Below are 25,572 nucleotides of genomic sequence, written 5' to 3' on the forward strand. Positions count from 1 at the left end.
AATAGTAACCTATGATACCTCTCTGCACAATTCCAGACTCTTCTTCTGCAAAGTTGAGCTCACTAACTCTAGTGCTAATTCATCTCCAAGCAGGTGTCCCTCCCCTCTTAGCAAAGGTTCAGAGACTTACCCAGGAAGAGGGGGGCAAAAAGTTTCCCTCCAATTTTGGAAAAGTCCACCTCACTAAGTGAACTTTGATGAATGCAGAGAGACAAAAATTGGTAGTTTTTCTGACTACTTCAAGAACAGAATTGTGGGCCTTTAAATACTTTCTGCAGACTGTGTCTGGCAGATCACAGGACTTGAGTTTCCAAAGGAAAAAGCCTCCTCTGAGGTGTTAATCTCAAGGGTTTTTGTTTGTTTGTTTGTTTTTACAGTAAATGCAGTTAGAATCCAGAGGAACAGGTAGGAAAAGATTTCATAATTGTATGGTTAAGTAGAGGAGCAGCTCATCTCCCTTGATGGCTGCTAGATAAGTTTCTGCCTTGAATAACACTGATGCACTGGAAAGCAAGTAGGCTGGTACCACAGCAGCAAGTTCCCTCAGACCAGCTGAGGAAGAGAGTCTGAGAACCTGAGTTTAAATGCTAGCATGCCCTTGGCTGATAGACTTGGATATATACAGGAATATTAAGGGGAAGAGGAACTGTTCCTCTATGGGCAGTCTATTTCTTGGCATCCTAACTCTCATCCCTGACAATACCTGCTACTAAACCTGCCCAGGAAGACCCATGTAGAACCAATAGTAAAAGAAATCATTTAAATAAATAAATAGATAAGTAAGTAAGTAAATAAAAATTAATAAATAAAAAATAAAATAAATCATTTGGACTCCTAGAAAATTTTCACAGGGATTGTTGTTTCTCTATTTCCCCACCCTAGCACACTGTTGCCCTCTTCCCCTCTGGCTTATTATTGTTTTATCATTCAAGCAACAAATATTTATTAAGCATTTGTTATGAGGCAGGCATTGTGCTAGGTCAACTGTGGAATCAGTGGTAAATAAGCAGACATAGGCCTTGCCTTTAGGAAATTTGCAGCCTAAGCTCCAGGATAGATTGCAGAGACTTTGTTTTTTACATAATGAGAAAACTTACTGCCAAGATTAGACATTAATTCAGGACCTGTTTTCCAGTCACCAACCTGAGCTATCTTTATTCCAAAAATGAAGTTAACTCTTGGTCTTTAAGGTTTTTTATTCTCAAGTGAAAACAAAGCCTTGTGAAGTAGGCACTGTGATGTGTTGAGAGAGTATGGAACAGTGGTAGAAATTATTATTTTGTTTGTTTGTTTTGGGGTTTTTGTTTGTTTGTTTTAAAGATTTTATTTATTTATTCGTGAAAGATGCAGAGAGAGAGGCAGAGACACAGGCAGAAGGAGAAGCAGGCTCCCTACCAGGAGCCCAATGTGGGACTCGATCCCGGATCCCAGGATCACGTCCTGGGCCAAAGATAGACGCTCAACTGCTGAGCCACCCAGGTGTCCCAATAAATTATTTTTGTTTTACTATTTACTATGGAAAACTTCACACAAATATAAAAGTAGGGAAAGTAATGTAATGAATTCCCCTGTATCCTTCACACAGCTTCAGCAATTACCAGTTCCTAGCCAATCTTGTCTTATATGTGCCACCACCCATCTCTCCACTGTCATGCCAGATTATTTTAAAGCAAGTCATTATGGTATAATTTCATCTGTAATTATTTCAATTGTTATTATCTGTAAATATCTGAGTATATATCTATAAAATATAAACAATCTTTTTATCTTTTAAACAAATATCTCGGGATCCCTGGGTGGCACAGCGGTTTGGCGCCTTTGGCCCAGGGCACGATCCTGGAGACCCGGGATCGAGTCCCACGTCGGGCTCCCGATGCATGGAGCCTGCTCCTCCCTCTGCCTATGTCTCTGCCTCTCTCTCTGTGTGTGTGTGACTATCATAAATAAATAAAAATTTAAAAAAACAAAAACAAAAAAAACAAATATCTCAATACCATTATCATACCTTTAAAAATAAATTTATTTTTTAACTAAATAAATATATTTATTAATTAACTAACAGTATTCCTTAATACAACCAAATGGAATTTTAGCTTTCAGTGTCTGGATATGCAGTTTTACACCAAAGCTAGCTTTATCCTGGCTGCTGTAGCTTCTTTGTAACTCATTTGGCCACCAGTTAGCTCTTCCCACACCTGGCAAGTATAGTGCTGTGATATGTGCCTTGAGGACAAGCCTTTTAATTTGGCGATTCTGTGGCTCCTGGCCAGAAGCTCTGCCAAATGGAACTTTCCCAGAGCCTGCTACAATAGAGAATGATTAGAGCCTCAGCTCAAACTACCTCCACGTCTCAAGATCTGTTAAAGAGACCCCTATCTCTTCATTCTCCCCTCCATCTACCCTTCAGCTGTTAGAGTCTTTGGGATTAAAGGCGTTATATTGAAAAGTAATAAACTTCAACGTGTTGGGGAAAGTATAAAGTGTACCTTTGTACAGGACACATTAGAATGGTAGTCAAGAGAGTGTCTTTGTTCCTGGCTACAATAGTGGAGGTCTTGTCTCAAAGTTGTGGGAGATGGGTTTGAATAGTTGGTAGGAGCAGCATGTAGAAGGCTTTGAAAGCTTAACAGCGAGATACAGATCTTCAAACAGAATAGTCCCTTTTGGAATAAGCAGTGGTACAACCTGGCAGGGGAACATAGACCATGCTGGATGGGAAGGAGACTCCTTCAAGGTAAGTAGGAGGCGTTTATAATTACCTGGTTATGAAATGATGACTCCTTTAAGGATGGAAGGGAAGAAGTAAACTTGATAGACACCACTTGAAGAAAGAACACTTTAGCAATCTTCTGTCTTTGACCTATGAAAGTCAACTTAGTCTGCCCTGTGTTTAAGGGGGAGGGGGGGTGTTGTTGTTTTAGTCATTTACATGTTAATATCTTCCACCCCAAATCTTTTGAGATTAGCTACCTACCTGAATTGCTAACACTTTCAGTATATGGGATGAGAAGAGATGTGCTGATCGTTCAGACAGCAGAAATAATGTGATACATCAGTAGAAGAAGAGATGAGGATTTCTATAGTTGACCAAGTAGAAAAGCTATAGAGAAAGCTGTGGAGACAAGAAACCTGCACTCTCTTTGACAAGAGATGTTTAATAACTGAGCTGTGTGACCTTAGAGGAGTGTCTACTTTCTGGTCCTTACTTTTCTCATCTGAAAATTAAGAAGAATAATACCTGACCCAGACGGTTGTTGTGGAAAATACTTGTAAAGAGCTGAGAGCAGGGGCACCTGGGTGGCTCAGTCAGTTAAAGGTACAACTCTTAATCTCAGCTCAGGTCTTAATCTCAGGGTCATGACTTCAAGCCCCACATTGGGCTCCATACTTGGTGTGGGAGCCTACTTAAAAAAATAAAATTAAAATTTTTAAATTTTAAAAAGAGAAGTAATTGGTGCACAGTAGGAACTCAAATTAACTTTCAATTGATCACCTACTGTGTGTCAGGCACTGTGTTGCTAGGTGAAGATAAAAACATGAAGCTTCTGCTTCAGGTTGCTCACTGTTTAGGGAGAGGGGGACAGGTTAAATAAATTATTACAATAAAATGTGGAAAGTAGTATTAGAGTATAGTAGAGTAGGATAATAGAAAAATAAGGGAATTGGTGGAGGTTGATGAAAACACTCCATATTTTGATTCGGGGTAGTGGTTACAGTGGGATACATTTGACAGAATTCATCAAACTGTACCTTTGGAATAGATGTGTTTTATTAAATATACATTACATTTCATTCATTCATCTTTTTTTTTTAAGATTTTATTTTATTTATTCATGAGAGACACAGAGGGAGAGAGAGGCAGAGACACAGGCAGAGGGAGAAGCAGGCTCCATGCAGGGAGCCTGACGTGGGACTTGATCCTGGGTCTCCAAGATCATGCCCTGGGCTGAAAGCGGCGCTAAACCACTGAGCCACCCGGACTGCCCTCATTTTTTTTTTTTAAGATTTTACTTATTTATTCATGAAAGACCGAGAGAAAGAGAGGCGGAGACACAGGCAGAGGGAGAAGCAGGCTCCTCACAGGGAGCCCGATGTGAGACTTGATCCCAGGACCCCGGGATTACTCCCTGGGCTGAAGGCAGCACCAACTCGCTGTACCACCCAGAGTGCCCATACATTACATTTCAAAAAAAATTATTTAAAAAAATTTTCTAATGAGTTGGACTTACCATAATATTTTTAAAAAACTAAAAGCAAAAAAAAAAAAAAAAAACTAAAAGCAATAGACATTTAATAAATACCCAAATACATTCTTAGAGTGCTTATTAGATTGACATAAGCCTACACATTCTCTCCAGCTTGTGGATGTGAACATGTTTTTCTTTCTCAAGCTATAAGCACTAAAATTTATTCTCATAGCAGTTTTCAGTATTTTTTTTTTAAGATTTTATTTATTCATGAGAGACACAGAGAAAGAGGCAGAGACACAGGCAGAGAGAGAAGCAGGCTCCAAGCAGGGAGCCCGATGTGGGACTCGATCCCGGGACTCCAGGATCACTCCCTGGGCGAGAAAGGCACACTCCCGACTGCTGAGCCACCCAGACGTCCCTTGGTGTTTTTGTTAAAAAGGAAAATGGTATCACAGAATACTGTATGCCAAATACCTAGCTTTAAAGTCAGTAGCTTTTAATTTTTTTTTTTTTAAGATTTTATTTATTCATGAGAGACACAGAGAGAAAGGCAGAGACATAGGCCGAGGGAGAAACAGGCTCCTTGCAGGGGAACCTGATACAGGACTTGATCCCAGGACCCCAGGATCACTCCTTGAGCCACCCAGGTGTTCCAGTACCTTTTAATTTAAAATAATTTCTTGTTTACTATTACATATTATGTCTATTTACTTTAAAGGGGGTGGGGGGTAAAAGCCTGAAAACAAAATATAGAGTTAACTCAGCAATCGCCTTATCCTCCCAATTACAGCTCTGCTGTGAGAGCTGAAAGAAAAGGCAAGAAAACCCAAGCCTTTAATGTTCTGCTCTGCAGACTTGAGTTCCAGGCCCTATAAAAGTAGGTTTCCTGTACTACCTCTTTCCTAACTAGTATTTTGAAGGACTGACTTGAAGTGGAAAACATTTAGAGGATTTGCTCTTACAATTTGCTTACAAAGAGAAAAGCCATAATGCAAAAGTAGCCAAATTTTTCCCTTTGCCACAGGCATCATTTTTAGGCCTTCCCTGGAAGCTTATAGCCACAAAGAGGACCTGATCAGAGGGACCAAGGCAAAATGCTAAAAATAGCAGATTTCAGAACTGATAATCATATATTTTTTCAAATGTTGGATTTTTTAATGGTAGTAATATTAATAATAGAGAAACATATTTAGAGTTCATTACAATTCCAAATCAGAAAAGCTCTACTTTATATGTCTAAATCAGAAAGAGAAATTATTGGGGCAGCCCGGGTGGCTCAGCGGTTTAGCGCTGCCTTCAGCCCAGGGTCTGTCTGTTCCTGGGGACCTGGGATTGAGTCCTACGTCAGGCTCCCTGCATGGAGCCTGCTTCTCCCTCTGCCTGTGTCTCTGCCTCTCTCTCTCTCTCTGTGTGTCTCTCATGAATAAATAAATAAATTTTTTTAAAAAAGAAAAAAAGAAATTATTGCTAGCTGTTTGGCCTAGAAGGATGACATTCTGTCATTCACACATTCACCCATTCATTTAGTCAAATATTTATTTAGCACTTCTACATATCTATTTATAGAGAAAATAAGCAAAAAATTATAAATCCTATGGAAAGTACTATGGTTGCAGTAAATAGGGTTCTTGTGGTATAGTGAAGTCATGGGCTTTGGAATAGATATGGAGAAAGTTTCAGCTCTGCCAATTATAAAAGCTGTATTAACCTTAAAGATAATTAATCTTTCTAAGCCCTAATTACCTCATTTATAAAATATGGACAATAATATCTACCATGAGGATTGTTATAAGAATTTGAAATGATCTCTGTTAATTTCCTGGCATAACACTCAAAAATGATATGGATTTAAAAACAGTATATAGTTGTCTTTGTTTTGAGAGTTCAGAAGCCTAGAAGTGTTATGTAAGGCTTCCAAGGAGAAATGATATCTGGGAGCAGTCTTACAGCTCAGTAAATTTTCACAAAGTGAACACACCCTTGTAACTACTATTCTCATCAAGAAATAGAACATTACCAGATTCCCAGGAGCTCTCCTCATGCTACATACCAGACAGTAACTATCCCCCACAACACACAAAAGTAACCACTATCCTGAGCATTAAATTTAAAGAGATAAGATCAGATTTGTACTTTAGAAAAACCATAATATAAGGGGGTGGATAGAAGGAAGAAGAGACGTGATCAGATTATACTTTAGAAAGAGTATTCTGTCTACAATATGAAGGACAGATTTCAAGAGGTAAGACTGGAGGGAGGAAGACCAATTAAAAGCAGTTGAAGGAATCCAAGCAGATGAGGCTAAGTGGTAACAGTAGATGGAGAGAAGTTGACAGTTTTTGAAAGAGATTTAGGGCATAAAAATCAAGAATATTTGGTGAATGGTTATGTAAAAAGTGGAGGAAGAAAGAAAAGTCAGGTGATTACTAGATTTCTTGCTTGGGTGACCAAATGAGTCTTCATATCACTAAGCAAGATAACCAGTGTTGGTGAGGGGAGGTTTGGGGAAATGATGATGGGTTCAGTTTTAGACATGGAGTTTAAAGTATCTGTGGGTCATCTAAAGGACAGGGTCCATTGAACAGTTGGAATTTAAGACTAAAGAAAAGGAGAGAGGTCTTGACTATGGGTCCACATTTGAGAATGAGTAGCAAAGAAGCCACGAAGTTATGATCTCTCTCAGGGAGATAAATAGCATAAGGGAAATCATAGGCAAAAAGAAAAATACCAATTTTTCTTTTTGCAACACCCAATATTTTAGGGGAAACGGAGAGAGAGGTATCAGAAATAGGAACAGAAAAAAAAAAAAAAAAAAAAAAAAAAAAAAAAAAGAAATAGGAACAGATCAAGAGAGTGATGCCATAGAAAGTAAGGGAAGAAGGAATAAGGAATGACTAATTAAATTTGGAAAATTAAAAAAATATAAAAATAAAATACTACCCATAAATCTACTGTAGGATAACTGATAGCATTCTATTATTTTGTTTATTTTTATATATACACATACACACTTGAAATCATGCTATAAAAATAGTTTTTTCTTTATTCAGTATTATTTCATGAGCATTTCATTTTCTTTTTCAGTACTATTTCACGAGTATTTTCCTATGTCATTAAACTATTCTTTACAGAGTTATGCCTATATGATATTCTATTACATAGATATATTACTATTCTTCCATTGTTGAATATTTGGTTCTCAATTTTTATAAATAACATTAAGAGGAATACCTTTTATTTTCCCAAAGGTCCTTCTTTTTTTCTTTAAAGATTTTATTTATTTATTCACGAAAGAGAGAAAGAGGCAGAGACATAGGCAGAGGGAGAAGCAGGCTCCATGCAGGGAGCCTGATCTAGGACTCAATTCCAGGATCCTGGAATCATGCCATGAGCCAAAGGCAGATGCTCAACTACTGAGCTACTCAGGCGCGGCGCGTGCACACACACACACACACACACACCCCACTTGCCTTTTTTTTTTTTTTTTTTTTTTTTTAATTTATTTACTTGAGAGAGAGAGAGCACAAGTAGGAGGGACAGGGAGAAAAAGAAAGAATCCCAAGCAGACTCCATGCCAAGCACGGAGCCAACATAAGTTTCAATCCCACAATCCGGAGATCACAACCTGAGCCAAAAACCAAGAGTCAGATACTCAAGCAACTGCGCCACCCAGGCACCCCTCAAAGAGCCTTTTTATAATCTGATTATTTCATTCATTTATTCAGCAAATATTTATTGAGCATAATGTATTTTCCTTTGTTAGGTTTATAGAAATAGAATTACAGGAGCACCTGGATGGCTCAGTTGGTTAAGCATCTGCCTTGGGCTCAGGTTGTAATCCCAGGGTCCTGGGATCCCAGCCCCACATCAGGCTATCTGCTCAGTGGGGAGTCTGCTTCTCCCTCTGCTGCTCACCATGCTCTCTTATTCTCTCTCTCTCTCTCTCTCTCTCTCTCAAATAAATCTTAAAAAAAAAAAAGAAATAGAATTCGAGGGTGAAATAATATGAGTATCTTGAGCACCTTTTCCATGTATTGCCAGTTACTTTTCAGAAAAGACTTTACCAATTTATACTCTGGCTCCCATTGTATGAGTCACTGTCTTAAGGCATCCTTAGCAGTAATGAGAATTATTTTAAATCTGTTAATTTGAGGGGCGCCTGGGTGGCTTAGTCTATTGAGCTCCGACTCTTGGTTTTGATCTCAGGGTCCTGAGATTGAGTCCCACATCGGGCTCCAGGCTCAGCGCAGAGTCTGCTCCTCCCTCTCCTTCCTGCTCTGTTCCTTTCTGCAGCCACACCCCCCACCCCAAGGTTCCCCCTTCACTCTCTCTCTCAAATAAATAAATAAAATCTTTTTTAAAATTTTTTAAATCAGGGCAGCCCCGGTTGCTTAGCAGTTTAGAGCTGCCTCTGGCCCAGGGTGTGATCCTGGAGGCCCCGGGATCAAGTCCCGCATCGGGCTCCCTCCATGGAGCCTGCTTCTCCCTCTGCCTGTGTCTCTGCCTCTCTCTCTCTTTCTCTCTCTGTGTGTGTATGTGTGTGTGTCTCTCATGAATAAATAAAATTTTAATCATTTTTTAAGATTTTATTTATTTGAGAGACCATAAGCAGGAGGACTGACAGGTGGAGAGGAAAAAGCAGGCTCCCCACTGAGTAGAGAACCTCACGTGGGGCTTGATTCCAGGACCCCAGGATCATGACCTGGGCTGAAAGCAGACACTTAATCAACTGAGCCACCCAGGTAATCCCCCCCCAAAAAAAAAAACTTTTTTAATCTGCTAATTTGTTTGGGGGAGAAATTGTATCTTTTCATTTTTATTTCTTTAAAAATATTTTTTGAACACGTATCTATCTATTTAGGATATTAATCTTTTGTCTTATTTGTAGCAGTTTCTGTTTTTAATTTGATGGAGTTGTTTGTTTATAATTAATAGACAAAATCTATTGTTCTCCTTTGTAATTTCTTATTTCTTGGAAGCTTAGAAGTCATGAGATGAGGCAGGTGTTTCTGAGAAGGCTTGTGTAGAAGAAGGAAGGGGAAATGTGAGGTTGCCCAGGCCCAGGGCAGTAGGTCCAGCTGCTTATCTTCAGCCCGAAGGTCAGGACATTCACAGAGGTTCACAGTGGCCTATCCCACTTCTTGGCATAGCATTGAGCTGCCTCTACTTTGAGTAGGAAGCAGGAAGAGTAATGTCCTCGTAATGCTTCTGAGCTCACTGCATTATGGGAACTAGCCTGATGCTGAGTGCCAGCAGAGGCAGGTGGGACCTGGCAGGACTGCTTCATATCCTCTCTTTAAATCACTGTTGATGTCCTTAAAGAGCTCTGCCCTAAGGGGCTGTGTGCCAAGGCTTGTTTGCTTGCTTCTTGCAATGACGGTTCTGTTTGGCCCATAATGTAAATATCATGGCTCTGAAATCCCCCAGCTGTCCATGCTTTGTCATTTCTTCAAAGGGAACTGACTTGTTTTCCACCAGAGGGGGCCAAGGAACATTTGCTGCCCACACTGGTTTGGTGCATTAAAAGGGGAGAAAAAGAGCTAAGAGTAAGTGTTGTTTCATTCTTTGTATTCATATGGAAATTTTTAATCTCCATCAAAGGATCAGGAGAAAAATCACATTGAAATTCAATACAAGAGCTTCCAGCTTACACAGAATTTTTCTAAGATGTCTGACTTGATCCTTTAAAAATGACAAAAACCATGAACTGTGTAGCTCCAGGGTTCATAATTTTACTTACCCTCCTCAGCTTCTGCCTCTGTCTTGCCTTCCTATCAACACTCCATCTGTGTGGTCCCCTGTCAGCCTGCAGAGCTTCTTTGAATGGGGATGGGGGAGGGGGCGTGAAGTTTGTAGCAGCAGTCGGGTTTATAGGGCTGCTTATACATTAACCCCTCTCTCTCAGGCCATAGTATCTCCTCTTTCAGAGTCTTGTAACTGGTCTCCCTGTCTTCATCCTCCTTGTATCAGGCCTACCTGCTACCATAGTTCTCTTACGAAGAAATAAAACTGATCGTGTCACTTTCCTTCTTAAAAGTCACCACTAGCTTCTCAGTCCAGACTAGAGACTTCCACAGAAGGCTTCTATGATTTGGCTCCCTTGCCCACCTGATCAGACTCCTCTTCTACCTTCTTCCTTAAATCCTGGATCAGGCTACTGTCCACTGGATTATAAATTCTTTCAACTTGAAAACAGTATATTTCCAAGGCTTAGCATAGTAACTGGCATATTAATAGATGCTTGTTAAATCCTAAATAAATTAATTAGTGATTTAAAATTCTGACAAGGAAAAAAAAATAAAAATAAATAAAATAAAATAAAATTCTGACAAGGTCACAGCTTGAGAGAGAAAACTAAAAATCATGGTCTCTCAGTCTTCTATGCTTTTTTTTTTTTTTAATTTTTTATTTATTTATGATAGTCACAGACAGAGAGAGAGAGAGAGAGAGGCAGAGACATAGGCAGAGGGAGAAGCAGGCTCCATGCACCAGGAGCCTGATGTGGGATTCGATCCCAGGTCTCTCCAGGATCGCGCCTTGGGCCAAAGGCAGGCACCAAACCGCTGCGCCACCCAGGGATCCCTCAGTCTTCTATGCTTTATTTCTTTTTTTTTTTTTTTTTTTTTTTTTTTTTTTTTTTTTTTTTTCCATGGAAAAACCCTCTTGTTTATTTGATTAAACAAAAATAAAATAAGCTGCATAGGAACAATTTTAAAGTCCAAAGAGACACCAACTTTGTTTTAAGGCTGCAGTAGCTGATACAGCATCTCCTTGCTACCTTCTCCAGCCTTCTCTGTGGACCACAGTGATACATTCAGAAGCCTATTTATTTCAAAAGCATACTCACTGTATTAAAAATTGGGTCCCTTCTTCCCTGTTACAGGGATGAGAAAGGAAGAAAAAAACTGTTGTTTTCATAGTTGGTATGATTGTCAGAATGTACAAATAAATTATTAGAATTAAAAAACAAAACAAAAAAAAGAATTAGTAAAATTGTTTAGTGAGGCAATTGGCTAGAAGATTAAAATACAGAGTAAATTAAATTTCTACAAACCAACAAGAATAAAATAATTGTTTAAAAAGAGTAAAATACTTAGGATTAATCTAACAAGATAAGCAAGTCCTTTATGGAGAAAAGTTTTTAATATTTTTAAACAATTTTTTTTTTGAGGCACCTAGGTGTTTCAGTCAGTTGAGCATCCTACTCTTGGTTTCAACTCAGGTCGTGATCTCAGGGTCATGGGATTGAGCCCCGCATTGGGCTCTGAGCTCAGAAGGGAGTCTACTTGAGATTCTGTCCATCTCTGTCCCTCCTCTCTCTTCTCTATCTCTAAAATAAATAGATAAATCTTTGAAAAGTAAAGAGAAATAAACAACTTTCTTCAAGACTGGAACATTCTTCTTTCAAATAGTTTATTACTGGTTAAAAATTAAGGCACCATGTTAAAATACACTTATACATATAAACACATGTACACACCGTGTAAATTAGATCTTGTAAAAGACTATTTTCTGCATAAATTCTTAGATTTAGTGCACTACCCTCCCACCTCCAGCCTGAAGCTAATAGAGAACTTAGATCCTCCACTTCTCCAGAATTACCAGATCCAGGTCACTTTTGATCTCTGACAGTCCTAAGGTGGCATGACAGGAAGGAATTTGGCTTCTCCTTGGATGCACAGAGTTTTTGATCCCATAGCATCCAGTCAGATTTCTCATATTTGACCACTCTTTCTTCCTAGGTCAATCACTTCCATCCGGAGTGAACTGATTCCATACTTGATAAGAAAACAGTTCTCCTCAGCTTCCTCACAACAAGGACAAGATGAAAAAGAAGAGGACCTAAAGAAAAAGGAGCTGAAGTCCTTAGGTCAGTGCTTGGGGCTGCTGCAGTAAGGTAGGGGTAGCAGCACCTTTGGAAAGAGTAGCTAGCCAGGATGCGTGTCCCAAGGCACCAGCTTCTTATCTAGCCACCAGGCAAGACAGGGTAGTTGACACCATCCCCTGAGCTCTGGGTAGGCTTGCTCAGGCTGATTTGGTCACCGTGCTCTTTGGGCTAATCATGCCTCAAGTCCTTTCTCTGGTTCATAGCTCTGGTTTGGCCGAGTTCCTCACTAGACTGTTGTGAGTAATCTCTGCCCCCTACTTCTCAGTTCCCCTGTTCTCTAGGCTCCAGGCAGCTCCACTCCTGACTCAAGTCAGCCTCTTCTATCAAGAGAAGAAAGGTGAAGGAGTATACTATTACAGTTCAACCAGAGGCCAACCAGACTGTCTCCTTTCCAGAATGTAGGGGTGCAGTCAGTCTTGTTTGCTCTCATATCTCTGCCTAGTCCCTGGCCAGTCCTGGGCTCATAGTAGGTATTCCAAAAGAAAATTTATCAAATGAATAAATGGAGAGAGTGTAGCATGATGGTTAAGATATCAGGACTTGGCATCAGACAGACCTCAGTTTGAAATCTGACTCTGCCTCTTATTAGCTCTGCGACCTGAGGCAGGTTACTCAGTTCCCTGAGCCCATTTTCTTATCATACAATAAAAGATCTCACATGGTTGTTTTAAGAATTGAAAAACTGGAGCCCAGATAACTCTGGCTCCAAGTCCTGTACTATTTCTAACATAGCACAACTACTAGATATGGTATTAAAGGCTAGCAGCACATAGCTAACATGGCTGGTCACTAAAGCCTGCACCCTTGCTTATGTTATGTCATGATTTACAAGGGTTCTCTATTTTATTTTCTCTACTAGTACTTGATTATTGGTCAAACTTGCTTTTAGGCATTTTTTTTAAAGATTTATTTATTTATTTATTCATAGAGACACACACAGAGAGAGAGAGAGAGAGAGAGGCAGAGACACAGGCAGAGAGAGAAGCAGGCTCCACGCAGGGAGCCCAATCCAGGACTCGATCCCAGGTCTCCAGGATCACACCCTGGGCCGCAGGCAGTACCAAACCGCTGCGCCACTGGGGCTGCCCGTTTTTAGGCATTTTTGTATCATACAGTATTTCAGATGTTCAGGAAAGCACATTACCTCTTTTAATTTCACTTAGTCTTTAAGGTTTTAATGGGATTTCCCCAGGGTCCATGCTGCATGAATAAGTTCCAAGGAGAAAAGTGTGAGCTCTATCCTCTTTGAAAATGTGACTGAGTCTCTATTTCCTCTGTCTATTCTGAAGATATTTTCAGTTTTATAAAAGAAGACAATGCACTGACCTTTGCTCCTTATGATGCCTGCTGGAATGTCTGTCGAGGAGAAAGATGGGAAGACTTGTCCAAATCACAGGTGCGCTGCTATGTCCATATCATGAAAGAGGGGCTCTGCTCTCGAGTAAGCACCCTAGGACTCTACATGGAAGCAAACAGACAGGTAAGAGGATGGATTTAGAAGAGAAATCAGGGGAGCTCCTGTTCCAGAAACAGACTGAGCCTTTTGTCTTATTTCTTCATTAAATACCCAGTGACTTGTTCAGTATCCCTCTTTCCCAAGGTTGAGCAAGACCCGGCATGTCAGGTGATACCATTGGGGTACCCAGGTACAGGAAAAGAGAAGCTGTGGGCCTAATCCATAGAGGTAGAGCCTCAGTGGTTACAAAGAAGGGCTAAGATCCCCAGGAAGGCTAACTTTTGGCGTCTGGGTTCAGCAGCTTTCTCCAGTTCTGCTGGGCATGAGGATATCTGCAGTACTTCATAAACAAGCCAATAAATACTATGTGATCATTACTCTGGTGAAGTAAACATAAGCACAAGGAGGAGGCTTTCCTAAAAAGGCAAAGGAACAGAGTATAGAGTAGTCAGATGGCAGAGCCTCAAAGAAGGAATGTCTATGAGAGGGAAGTGTATGAGAGGGAAGTATCTGGAAACAGCATTAGAGTGCTAACCTCTCCCTTTAACCATGAGGTTTGGGAGATATGGAGAATGGGCAGCTTCTATTGAAGGAGAAGCAGTGCTCTAAAAGATAGGCCAAGTTTTAGTTGAAAGGGGATGGAGTGAGGAGACAGTGAAGGAACTGAGGATATAAGGGAGCTCTTCTTTGTGTAGCAGGCACAGGAGGAAGTTTTAGGAGGGAGGGATGATGAGAAGAGACCATGAAAAGGAAACAGCAGTAAGGGGTTGAGATGAGAGGAGGAAAGGTTAGGTGCCTGAGGGAACTATGCTGGGGATGCATACAAGGACAACATTGGTGAGAGGATGAAAAGATTAGCTGTTGATACGGTTTATGGTAGAACTCTGAAAACTGTCAGTACAGGTATAAACTTGGGGGTGGGGGAGACAGGAGGAGGTCAAGTAGAGTGATAAAAGATATTCTTGAAAACCGGAATTGGAATGTAGTTCCTGAAGAAAACCTGGCTCAGAAATCTTGAAGACCTGTGCTATATGATGGGTATAGCCCTGTCCCCGACCTCAAGCTGGCTTCACCCTCAATTGGTTAGAGATCCAAGAGAATCCAAGCCAGGGAGTTTATGCGAAATCGTAACTAGTCCCACATGTAATCCAGGGCAGTCTTCAGTAAAGTTATCCTCAGGTTAGAGTCAGAGTTATTAGAAACATGCCTTAATTTGACTTTTCAGTTCTCATTCAGTCTATCAGCCTGGTCTGAAAGCAGGTCCATGGAGCCTGGGGGCTGAGGCTGAAGAAGTGTCCTCTGAAGTACCAGCAGGTGCTGTGCAGCACAGAGGCCCAAATGGCCTTGGTTGAAGTATAATAGAGGAAGAAGATCCCAGGGATAGGGGCTGAGGGATTAGCCTTCACACTTTCCAGCATAGCCAGTCCTGGCAAGATGTCCCTCGGCCACCACACATAGTGCTCTGACTAGCATTCTGTCCATGCTAGAGAATGACAGAGAAGCATACTACCTGTGCCTTCCTAATGAGTCCAGAGCTAAAATTCTCCACATCTATAGCCTTTTCAGTTTTCTCATACTGGAGAAAGTATAGTTTGAACACCTTCAATGTTTTGGCTGGTGAAGAACATAGATGCCTTCTCAGGAATTGTCCTGCTTGTGGAATTTGTCTAACATTACTCCTACCCTCCCTTTATGCATGGCCACAGTGGTCTAAGAGGGGAGCAGGAACCTGGGATGATTATGGTCAGGACTCAGAATGCTACTTGCCCTCAATAGGCCTCTGCCAAGTGCTGCTGAGTATCTTGAAGGCTTCTCTCAGTGCCTCCCAGTTGAGGGACATGGCATTACTTTCAGGGAGGAGATTTCTCAGCTAGGAAACTAAGGATAAGACCATCTAGAATTTGCTGCATATTCAGTCCTTGTCCTAGGAGAAATGTAGCAGCCTCCTGCTCTGCCCCACCCAAACAGGAAAGCTGTGGCTCAAAACTCCCTATACCTCTAAATGAGCATTGAGTTCTACCGAAGATGCTTTCAGTTGTTTTCTAGTCTTAACTTTAGTGATCAAATCTCTTTCCTCAAGGTGCCCAAATTGCTGTCTGTTCTCTGTCCAGAAGAATCACTGATTCATTCATCAGCCCAGATTGTCAACAAACACCTGGTAAGTGCTAGCTTGGGCAGGGCATTATGGAACAATCTCTGGTGCACTGAGGTATGTCCTTGAAGATGGATTGGGATTCTCAGGCTCTGAAACTCATTAGTCCTCAGGAAATCCCAACTGGGTTCTGATTATAAAATACCATCTTCTATCCCAGACACGCAAGAAGACTACCTGGACAGGTGCTGACCCCAGGTACACAAATTCAGTAAGGAGGGCAGCCCCAGTGGCTCAGCAGTTTAGCGCCGCCTTCAGTCCAGGGTGTGATCCTGGAGACCTGGGATCGAGTCTCACGTCGGGCTCCCTGCATGGAGCCTGCTTCTGTCTCTGCCTCTTTCTCTCTCTCTGTGTGTGTGTGTGTGTGTGTGTGTGTGTGTGTGTGTCTGTGTGTGTGTGTGTGTCTCTCATGAATAAATAAATAAAATCTTAAAAAAAAAATTCAGTAAGGAAGGTCCATTATGGTCTTGGGACTCAGACACAGACAGAGCTTTCCATCTCTGTCCCTCTTCTTACCCTGATTTGAGCACTCTCTTTAAAAGAGCACATCTAGGGGATCTCTGGGTGGCTCAGCAGTTTAGCTCCTGCTTTCGGCCCGGGCCGTGGTCCTGGAGTCCCGAGATCGAGTCCCACGTCGGGCTCCCTGCGTGGAGGGAGATTATTCTCATGAATAAATAAATAAAATCTTTAACAAAAAAAAAGCACATCTATATACACAAATGCATGAGTGTGTAAGTCTGAGTTGATCTCAGAGGTATTATGCGACATTGTGGCCCTGAGACATGCAGAGGGAGCTCTGCTAAAGTATCTCTGGGAAGAGATAGCATAGACTCCAACTCAAGGGATCTGAGGGGTTGGTTTGCAATTGGTTGAGATGAATGGACAAGGTTTTATATTTGCCTTTTGCAGATTGGAGTTGACAGCCTCATTGGGCCAGATACACAGGTTGGAGAGAAGTCATCCATTAAGCATTCAGTCGTTGGTTCATCCTGTGTCATAAGAGATAGAGTGACTATCACCAGTTGCCTTCTCATGAACTCAGTCACCGTGGAGGAAGGGTATGTTTTCCCTTGTATCTGCTTGAGGCAAGGTCCCTGGCATCCCCAGGAGGTTTTGGGGGCCAGTCCAGCCTAGGAAAGGGCTCAGCTTGAGGAAGAGAAGAAAAGGAAAAAGGTGAAGGAAAGAAGAGTGCCTAGGCCTTTTGTAAGGCCTTGGTTTTGGCTCCATAGAGAAATGGTCTCTGAAAGCATTTCTAGCAACTTTCTCACATTTATCCCAGTTGTGGTCCTGAGAGAAGCTACTTTCTCTTGCTTCTATATGCTGCTTGATGGGATGGCCAAAGTAGTGCGCCACTGGCAGTGCTGGAATGACACTGTACCAATGTCCAAGGGTCACCCTCCCTTATCTCAGTGTCCCAAAGCAGCCCTGAAGAAGGCAGAGGGCTAGGAGATGTGGTCATTTAAGCCACATGCAATTTTTTAAGGGACTGGTTCTTTGTTTCAAGTTATGGAGTATCTAGAGTATCCTAAAATCTTGGTTTATGAACAGCCTGACCTAGGAGTAAGAAGAACTTAAATGATATTTAATAAGATCATTCCTCTGCATGGACCTCAGGTTTTTCCTGTATAAAATGCAACCATAGGCAGTGGAAGAGTGGAAGGATATTACCAAAGAAATGGTCTTCAGACTTTTTAGAAAGGAAACTCTTTGTTAAGATAAATTCTTATGCAGAAACTCAGTATTTATGGGGCACCTGGGTGGCTCAGTGGTTGAGTGTCTGCCTTTGGCTCAGGCTGTGATCCCCAGGGGTCCTGGGATTGAGTCCTGTATCAGGCTCCCAGCAGGTAGCCTGCTTCTCCTCTTGCCTATGTCTCTGCCTTTCTCTCTCTCTCTCTCCCTCTCCCTCTCTCTCTCTCTCTCTCTCTAATAAATAAATAAAATCTAAAAGAAAAAAAAAAGAAACTCAGTATTTAAAACTGTTAAAGCACAGTTGTTTGCAGTATAGCGGGGAAGGGGCATTTGTCCTTCCTAGAGATGTGAAGCAGATCTATAAAACAAATTTTGGAGAACACCAGACTGGATGAATCAGCCTGAAAGAGCAGATTCTAAAACCTTGATTCTAGTTCTGATATCTGTCAATTTCTCTGTCCAGAACTGATAGAAGGATGGGGAAGACTACAATTTCAGTGAAAGCTGAACTGCCTCTCCTAGCTGCCAGTGAGGGATTGGGGGAAGCATTTTGGAGAGAGAAGCTACATAGGGACATAGCTAAAGGTTAAACCTTTGCTCTTTTAGAAAGACTCATGGAAGACAGTAGACAGGATTGACGGAGTAAGTACCATAATTAAAAACCAGGAAAGTGGGGTGCCTAGGTGGCTCAGTTGATTAAGGGTCTGCCTTCAGTGTGGGTCATGATCCCAGGATCTTGGGATTGAGCCCCATGTTGAGCTCCCAGCTCGGCAGGGAGTCTGCTTCTCCATCTCCCTCTGCCTCCTCCCCATTGCTCATGCTTTGTCTCTGAATCTCTCTCAAGTAAATGAATAAAATCTTAAAAAATAATAATAATAAAGTTGGAGACCATAGGGATATTGGTCACTAAGATCTGTTCTCCCCCAAGCCCGCTTCCCAACTTGACTCCCAAACCCTGACAACCAGGCCTAAAGCCTTCAGTCAGGAGTTTGGAAGAATCCTCTCTGGACATTCTGACTAGCCCAAGAAGAAAAACCTAAATTTATTTACATCAGAAATTTCTAACAGCCCAGTCAAATCACCCTGCAGTGAAAAATTATGGATGACAGGTTCTATTCATGTGCTTAGAGCTTCCAATCAGCTTTTTTAAAATCCTTTTCTTTTTTTTTTAAGATTTTTATTTATTTATTCATTCATTCATTCATTCATGAGAGACACAGAGAGAGAGGTAGAGACATAGGCAGAGGGAGAAGCAGGCTCCTCACAGGGAGCTCAATGTGGGACTCGATCCCTGGACTCCAGGATCACGCCCTGGGCCGAAGGCAGACACTTAACCGCTGAGCCACGCAGGCATCCTGAATCCTTTTCTAAAGATGAAGAGATAATCAAAGATTACCAGAGATCTAAAGAAAGCCTACCATGAAAGATCCACAAATTAAACAGAAAAAAAGCAACTTAGAAGAAACAGAGACTCTTTAGGGAGAGAAAAATACTTTCAAACAATCTATTATTTCAAAGAGCAAAAGAAGAACTCTAGAAAATTAAAACCATGATTATAAAAGGAAAATTACAATAAAAGAATTGGAAGATAAATGTCACATTTCCCAGAAAGTTGAGCAGAGAGATAAAGAGATGGAACATAGAAAAGATAAGGAGATGAGAGGACCAGTTCAGGGTATTTAACATCTGAATAGGAGTTCTGTTAAAAAAAAAAAACATACAGTTCAGAAATCAGAGTTAGAAATTATTTCAGAAATAAATATAGGAAAATGTCTCACAACTGAGAGATAAGAATTTACAGAATGAAAAAGCCTACTATGTGCCCAATACAATGGGTAAAAATAAACCTACATCATTAAATTTCGGAACACTGGAGAAAAAAATATGCTACAAACTTACAAAGAAAAAATAAAAGGGGGGCGCCTGGGCGGCTCAGTTGGTTAAGCCTCTGCCTTCAGCTCAGGTCATGATCCCAGGGTCCTGGGATCGAGCTCCACATTAGGCTCCCTGCTCAACAGGGAGCCTGCTTCTCCTTCTCCTTCTCCCTCTGCTGCTGCTCTCCCTGCTTATGCTCTCTTGCTCTCTCTGTCAAATAAATAAAATCTTTAAAAAAAAAAAAAAAACAAAGAAAAAGGAAGGAGGGAAGGAAGGAAGGAAGAAAGGAAAGAGAAAGAAAGAAAAGAAAGAAAAGAAAGAAAGAAAGAAAGAAAGAAAGAAAGAAAGAGAGAAAGAGAGAAAGAGAAACGGAAGAAAAGAAAAGAGAAAAGAAGAAAGAATAATAGCTGGGTGGCACAGCTGGTTAAGCATCCTATACAACCAATCAGGAACCAAATGGATGGCTGGGATGCCTGGGTGGCTCTGCCTTTTTCAGCCGAGTCCCACATCATTGGGCTCCCTGCATGGAGCCTGCTTCTCCCTCTGCCTGTCTCTCTCTCTCTCTCTCTGTCTCTTTCTCTCTCTCTCTCTCTGTGTCATGAATAAAAATAAAATCTTAAAAAAAAAAAAAGTGAAGGAAAACTAATTTCAACCTAGAATTCTAGGGGTACCTGGGTAGCTCAGTCAGACATCTACCTTCAGTTCAGGTCATAGGTCATGATCTCAGGGTCCTGAGATTGAGCCCCACATTGAGCCCCACATCAGGGTCCCTGCTCAGCAGAAAGTCTACTTGCCCCTCTCCCTCTGCCCTTCCCCACCACTCATACTCTCATGCATGTGTGCACGAGATAATTTTTTTATGAATTTTTAATAAATTTTTATAAATTATTTATTCTCAAATAAATAAATAAAATCTTTTAAATTTAAAAAAAAAAAAAAACCTAAAATTCTATACCAGCAAAATGTTAAATGTGACCATGGAAAAGTCTCAAAAACTTTTCTAGATGTGTTCCACCAAAACGAAGAGTAAACCAAAGAGGTAAGATACAAGAGATCCAGGGCAGCCCGGGTGGCTCAGCGGTTTAGTGCTGCCTTCAGCCCAGGGCCTGATCCTAGAGACCTGGGATCGAGTCCCACATCGGGTTCCCTGCAATAGAGCCTGCTTCTCCCTCTGCCTGTGTCTCTACCTCTCTCTCTCTCTTTCTCTCTCTCTCTCTCTCATGAATAAATAAATAAATAAAATCTTTTTAAAAAATATTTAAAAAGAGATCCAACTCTAAAAAAGCAAAAAGAATCCATAGGATGATACTGAAGGCAGATCCAAGGATGACAACTATGCACGAGCATAAAGGGAGCGGTTAGCCCAGAGTGTAATCCACAAAGCACTTATTCAAAAAGATGAAAGTGATAAAATACCAGATGCATATAAACATCTTGAAAGATTTAAACAACTGGCTAAAAGTTTGGGTTGGATTAGTAATAGCATAGAATACTATCTAACAAAAACAAAACAATTATGAACTCTGTTTAAAAAGTTGTACAGGAGGGATCCCTGGGTGGTGCAGCGCTTTGGCGCCTGCATTTGGCCCAGGGCGCGATCCCGGAGACCCGGGATTGAATCCCACATCAGGCTCCCAGTGCATGGAGCCTGCTTCTCCCTCTGCCTGTGTCTCTGCCTCTCTCTCTCTCTCTCTGTGACTATCATAAATAAATAAAAATTAAAAAAATAAATAAAATAAAATAAAATAAAAAGTTGTACAGGAAAGGAAAAGACATCATAGTTCACTATGTATTTCAACTATGAAACAGAATTTATGTAGTCAAACTCTATAGACCAAAATGATGCTGTAACAGTATTGAAAGGATGAGGGATAGGAAGAAAAAGAGAGAACAGGGAGAAAGCTAAATCTGCATCTTCCTTTGTGGGAAGTCTGTTGATAATACCCAAAGCTAAAAAATCAAGAAGTAATAATATAAAAAATGTTATTATATAGAGATGGGGAGGTAAATGCTAAAATACTCATCAAAAATAAGTCTAAAAAGTTGTCTTTGGGAAAAAGGAAATGAATAGGGGGAACATAAGACTGCTGTTTTTCATAATAAAGCCTTCAGAAAGATTTGGTTTTAGATACATACATGCATTAGGGCACCTAGGTGGCACAGCTGGTTAAGTATCTGACTTCAGCTCAGGTCATAATCTCAGGGTCCTGGGATCAACCCCCACATTGGGCTCCCTGCTCAGGGGGGAGCCTGCTTTTCCCTCTCCCTCTGCCCCTCCTCCTACTTATTTTCTCTCTCAAAAATAACAATAATAATAATAATATTTTTTAAGGATATATGCATCTATATATAAATTTAACTGCCAAGAAAAGGTCAGTATTTTGTGGTACACTGCTACCAGTGGTGTGCTGATAAATTGTTAACAACCAGCTCTCCAAAAGTATCAGTAAACAAGCAGAACAGGCTGGCTCCAGCCCATCACTGATCGTAGAGTTCTGTCTCAAGTATTTTACTCTTTCATCAAACACAAAGACCCACTGGATGCTCAAGACTGCCTGAGTGTCGTGGTAGAATTCTGTATAGTCAAAAAGGAGAAAAGAGTCAGGAAAGAACTTAATTAAGGATATAACCCTTGAGCTGAATCTTGAAAAATGAGTAGAGTCCCACTGGACTGGAGAAAGGAATGTTCTAGATACGTCAAGAGTGTGAAGTGTGAGAGAGCATATCTTATTCCAGAAACATCTCTTCATTTTGATCTTAGCTTGAATTTCATCACTTAAGAAGAGACTTCATTAAAAAAAAAAAAAAAAAAGAAGAGACTTCATTGACTATCCTGTCAGATATAATCTGTCCCAGGATACCTGGGCAGCTTAGTTAAGTGTCTGATTCTTGGTTTTGGCTCAGGTCATGATCTCAGGATCATGAGATTGAGCCCCATGTCAGGCTCTGTGCTCAGCTGCAGAGTCTACTTGAGATTCTCTCTCCCTCCCTCTCTGCCCCTCCTCCCTGCTTGTAGGCACGCATACACACACACACACACACACACACACACACACACACAGTCTCTCTCTATATATATAAAATAAGTAAATAAATCTTTAAAAAATAAAAGGAAGTGGGATGCCTGAGCAGTTGAGTGTCTGCCTTTGTTTTTTTTTGTTTTGTTTTGTTTTGTTTTGTTTTTTTAAATTTTATTTATTTATTCATGAGATACAGAGAGAGAGGCAGAGACACAGGCAGAGGGAGAAGCAGGCTCCATGCCGGGAGCCCGATGTGGGAATCAATCCTAGAACTCCAGGATCACACCCTGGGCCAAAGGCAGGCGCTAAACCGCTGAGCCACCCAGGGATCCTGAGTGTCTGCCTTTGGTCCAGACCATGATCCCAGAGTTTCGTGATCGAGTCCCACATTGGGCTCCTTGCATGGAGCCTGCTTCTCCCTCTGCCTGTGTCTCTGTCTTCTCTCTATGTCTCTCATGAATAAATAAGTAAAATCTTTGAAAAAATAATAAAAGAAAAAAAATAATAATAATAATAAAAGGAAGTAATCTGTCCCAATATTCTCTGCTACATCAACCTGCTTTATTTCCTTCCCAGCATTAACACTGTCTGGCTATATCTTGTTTACCTGTCTCAAATAAATGTTAGTTTGAGAATGTAGGTAACCTTATCTTTTCTTTCACTGTTCTATCTTGAGGGCCTACAGGAACTCAATAAATACTTGTTATATGAAAGAATGATAAATAATTCATAATAACTGAAATATAGAATTCAAAGAAGAATAGATACATAGGAGATAAGGCTATACAGATGGCCAAGGGCCAAATCATGGACTGTCCCCTAAGAAGTTTAATAGGTAACAGTAATTTAAGAGTTTAAAGGAAAGGGATAACATAAAAATCCACATTTTATGAAGATCATTTTGGCTACACTATGGTGTAGAGAGTGATGTGAGGAGGGTAAACATGGAGGCAGGAAGACTACTGAAACAATCCTGGTAAAATAGAAGAGGTCCTAAACTAAGGCAGTAGCAGTGGCAGTAGGGAAGAGAAATAATAAGGTGATTAAAAACTATGAATAGCTTGGTGGTTGCCTGGAAATGTCAAGTGAAAGAGAAATTAGGGAAGACTTCCAGATTTCTTGCTTGAGCAATAAGGTTTCTGGTGTTCTATTCACTAAGATAGAAATCAGCAGAGGATTTGCAGGGTGGGAGGCAGGGAAATGACGAGTTCCATATGGGATAAGATGAGTTCCTGGCAGGTGGCCTTGACATGCAGGACTTGATGTGCAGGCATGGAGCTCAGGAAAGGAACCTGTGTTTGAAGTACAGGTTTGAGAGAGGGGTGGGCATAGAGATGGTAACCGAAGCTGTGAGAGTAGAGGAGATCACCCGGAGGTGTGTGGCCTTAAAAGAAAAGAAACCAAGACAAGGCCTTGGGGAACATCAAAAATTTTAGGCATAAGAAAAGGAATCTAAGGTGACTAACAAGGAAAGGACAAGGAAGGAATGTAAGGGGTGAGGGAGAGGACAGTTGGTAGGTGAAGCCCAAGTTTCTAGTTGGCAAAACGAGGTAGGTGGTGGTATACTCAGATGAGGAAGGGTGAGGGAGGAGCAGATTTGTGGGGAGAAAAGGCTTTGTGAAGGGGCACATGAAGTTGGAAGTACCTCTAAGATTTCCAAGTATGTGGCGGTATCTAGTAGCCAGTTTGTGACTGAGAAGAGAGACCCCCAAAGACCTCTTCCTGAATCATTGTGGTGTTCTCTAAGTTATTTTGCTGTTTCTATTTCCTCTTATTCTTCCAAATCAGCCCTTGTGCCATTCCTTCTATGGATTAGAACATGAATTTTGGAGTCAGGCTGCCAGACTGAATCCTGCTTCTGTCACTTACTAGTCACTTAAGGAATTGACTTGACGTCTTTGTGCGTGATTTTCTCACTATAAAATGGGGTAAAAATTGAAACTATCTTGTAGGTTTATTGGGAGTACTAAATAAATAAACAAAAGCACTTAGAAGAGTGTGTGAACATAGAATGTTAGCTGTCAAAAAAATGTTAGCTGTTATTTGTTTATCGTAATCATCATCCTCATTGTTTTCTCTCATTTCACAGAGGTGGCATGTTGTCAGTGTTGTCTTCCTAAAGGATACCTCTGATCATGTCCCTGTTGTAAAAACTTTTTTGAAGACTTCCCATTACCTTTAGAATACAGTTTGAACTTCCAGATTTCTCATGATCTAGTTCCAGCACTGAGTCCAGGAATGTTAGTGAGTTGGGGCTACAGAAGTCACCTGGCTCAGCTTATGCATTCTTATAGATGAGCAAATTATGGAATTCCATACTTTCTATTCATTGCACCCTTGCAATTCTATGTCCCATTCCAGATTCACGCATGAATCATGGTACCACCATTCTTCTGAAAACCAGAACCACACTTGCCTTTATCCATTTGATCACCTAATTCCAGAGTAGTTCATGAAGCTTTATAACTTCCACTGTGTCTCATCCTGCCTCAGACTTGAGGAAGACAATGCCATAACTTTCCCATTTGCTCTAATTAGCAAACTCCTCCTCCCCTCTCGTGGGCAGACAGACAAAGGAGCAACTCTCTGGCACCTCTTTAAAGTCCAGTGTTGATGTCCTGAATTGACATGAAGAGACTTGGTAAGGAACCAAGGTTCCATAGGAAACTCCAGCTTGCTCATATAAGAAATTCAGGGCAGCCCCAGTGGCGCAGTGGTTTGGCGCCGCTTGCAGCCTGGGGTGTGATCCTGGAGACCCTGGATCGAGTCCCACGTCAGGCTCTCTGCGTGGAGCCTGCTTCTCCCTCTGCCTGTGTCTCTGCCTCTCATTCTCTCTCTGTGTCTCTATAAATAAATAAACAAAATCTTAAAAAAAAATAAACTGCCAAACTATTAAAAAAAAAAAGAGAGAGAAATCCATAAATAATGCTAGCATAATACCCTAGAGTCCATTGCTGTTTTGGAGGAGGTATAATCTTGGATGGGTTTATAAGCTAAGGAAACAGTAAAGGTTTAGATGGCGGTGGCTGCTATTTTTCCACTAAAAAACTTGGAGAGATGTAGGCAGCCTACATGAGGCTAATGACTAGGGAAGCATTAGAGATTACCCAATCTGGGGCAAATTAGCTCCTGGTGATAAGATCAGACATCCTGCATCCCATATGAACCTTTTCCCATTATTTCCAGGTCATTTAGTTTTAATTACTTATGGTAAATTTGGGAAAAGTAATTAAATTGCAGTCGCATGAGACTTTATTACCCTGTTGCTGTTATATCTGAACTGAGTGGCAGAGTAGGAGCAT

General features: G+C 41.0%; 1 protein-coding gene across 4 annotated transcripts in view; it reads left to right on the forward strand.

Moving 5' to 3' along the window:
- The window catches only part of EIF2B3 (eukaryotic translation initiation factor 2B subunit gamma), a 145,299-nt gene that overhangs the window by 97,806 nt on the left and 21,921 nt on the right, over positions 1–25,572 (forward strand). For all 4 annotated transcript variants that reach the window (XM_025420314.3, XM_049094495.1, XM_049094497.1 and 1 more), the window contains 4 exons: positions 11,933–12,060; positions 13,368–13,558; positions 15,615–15,692; positions 16,596–16,744. In XM_025420314.3, coding sequence (XP_025276099.1) covers positions 11,933–12,060; positions 13,368–13,558; positions 15,615–15,692; positions 16,596–16,744 — 546 coding nt within the window. The remainder of the gene's footprint in view (positions 1–11,932; positions 12,061–13,367; positions 13,559–15,614; positions 15,693–16,595; positions 16,745–25,572) is intronic.

The sequence above is a fragment of the Canis lupus genome, chromosome 15 (genome assembly GCF_003254725.2).
Source record: "Canis lupus dingo isolate Sandy chromosome 15, ASM325472v2, whole genome shotgun sequence".
NCBI classification, from domain to species: domain Eukaryota; kingdom Metazoa; phylum Chordata; class Mammalia; order Carnivora; family Canidae; genus Canis; species Canis lupus.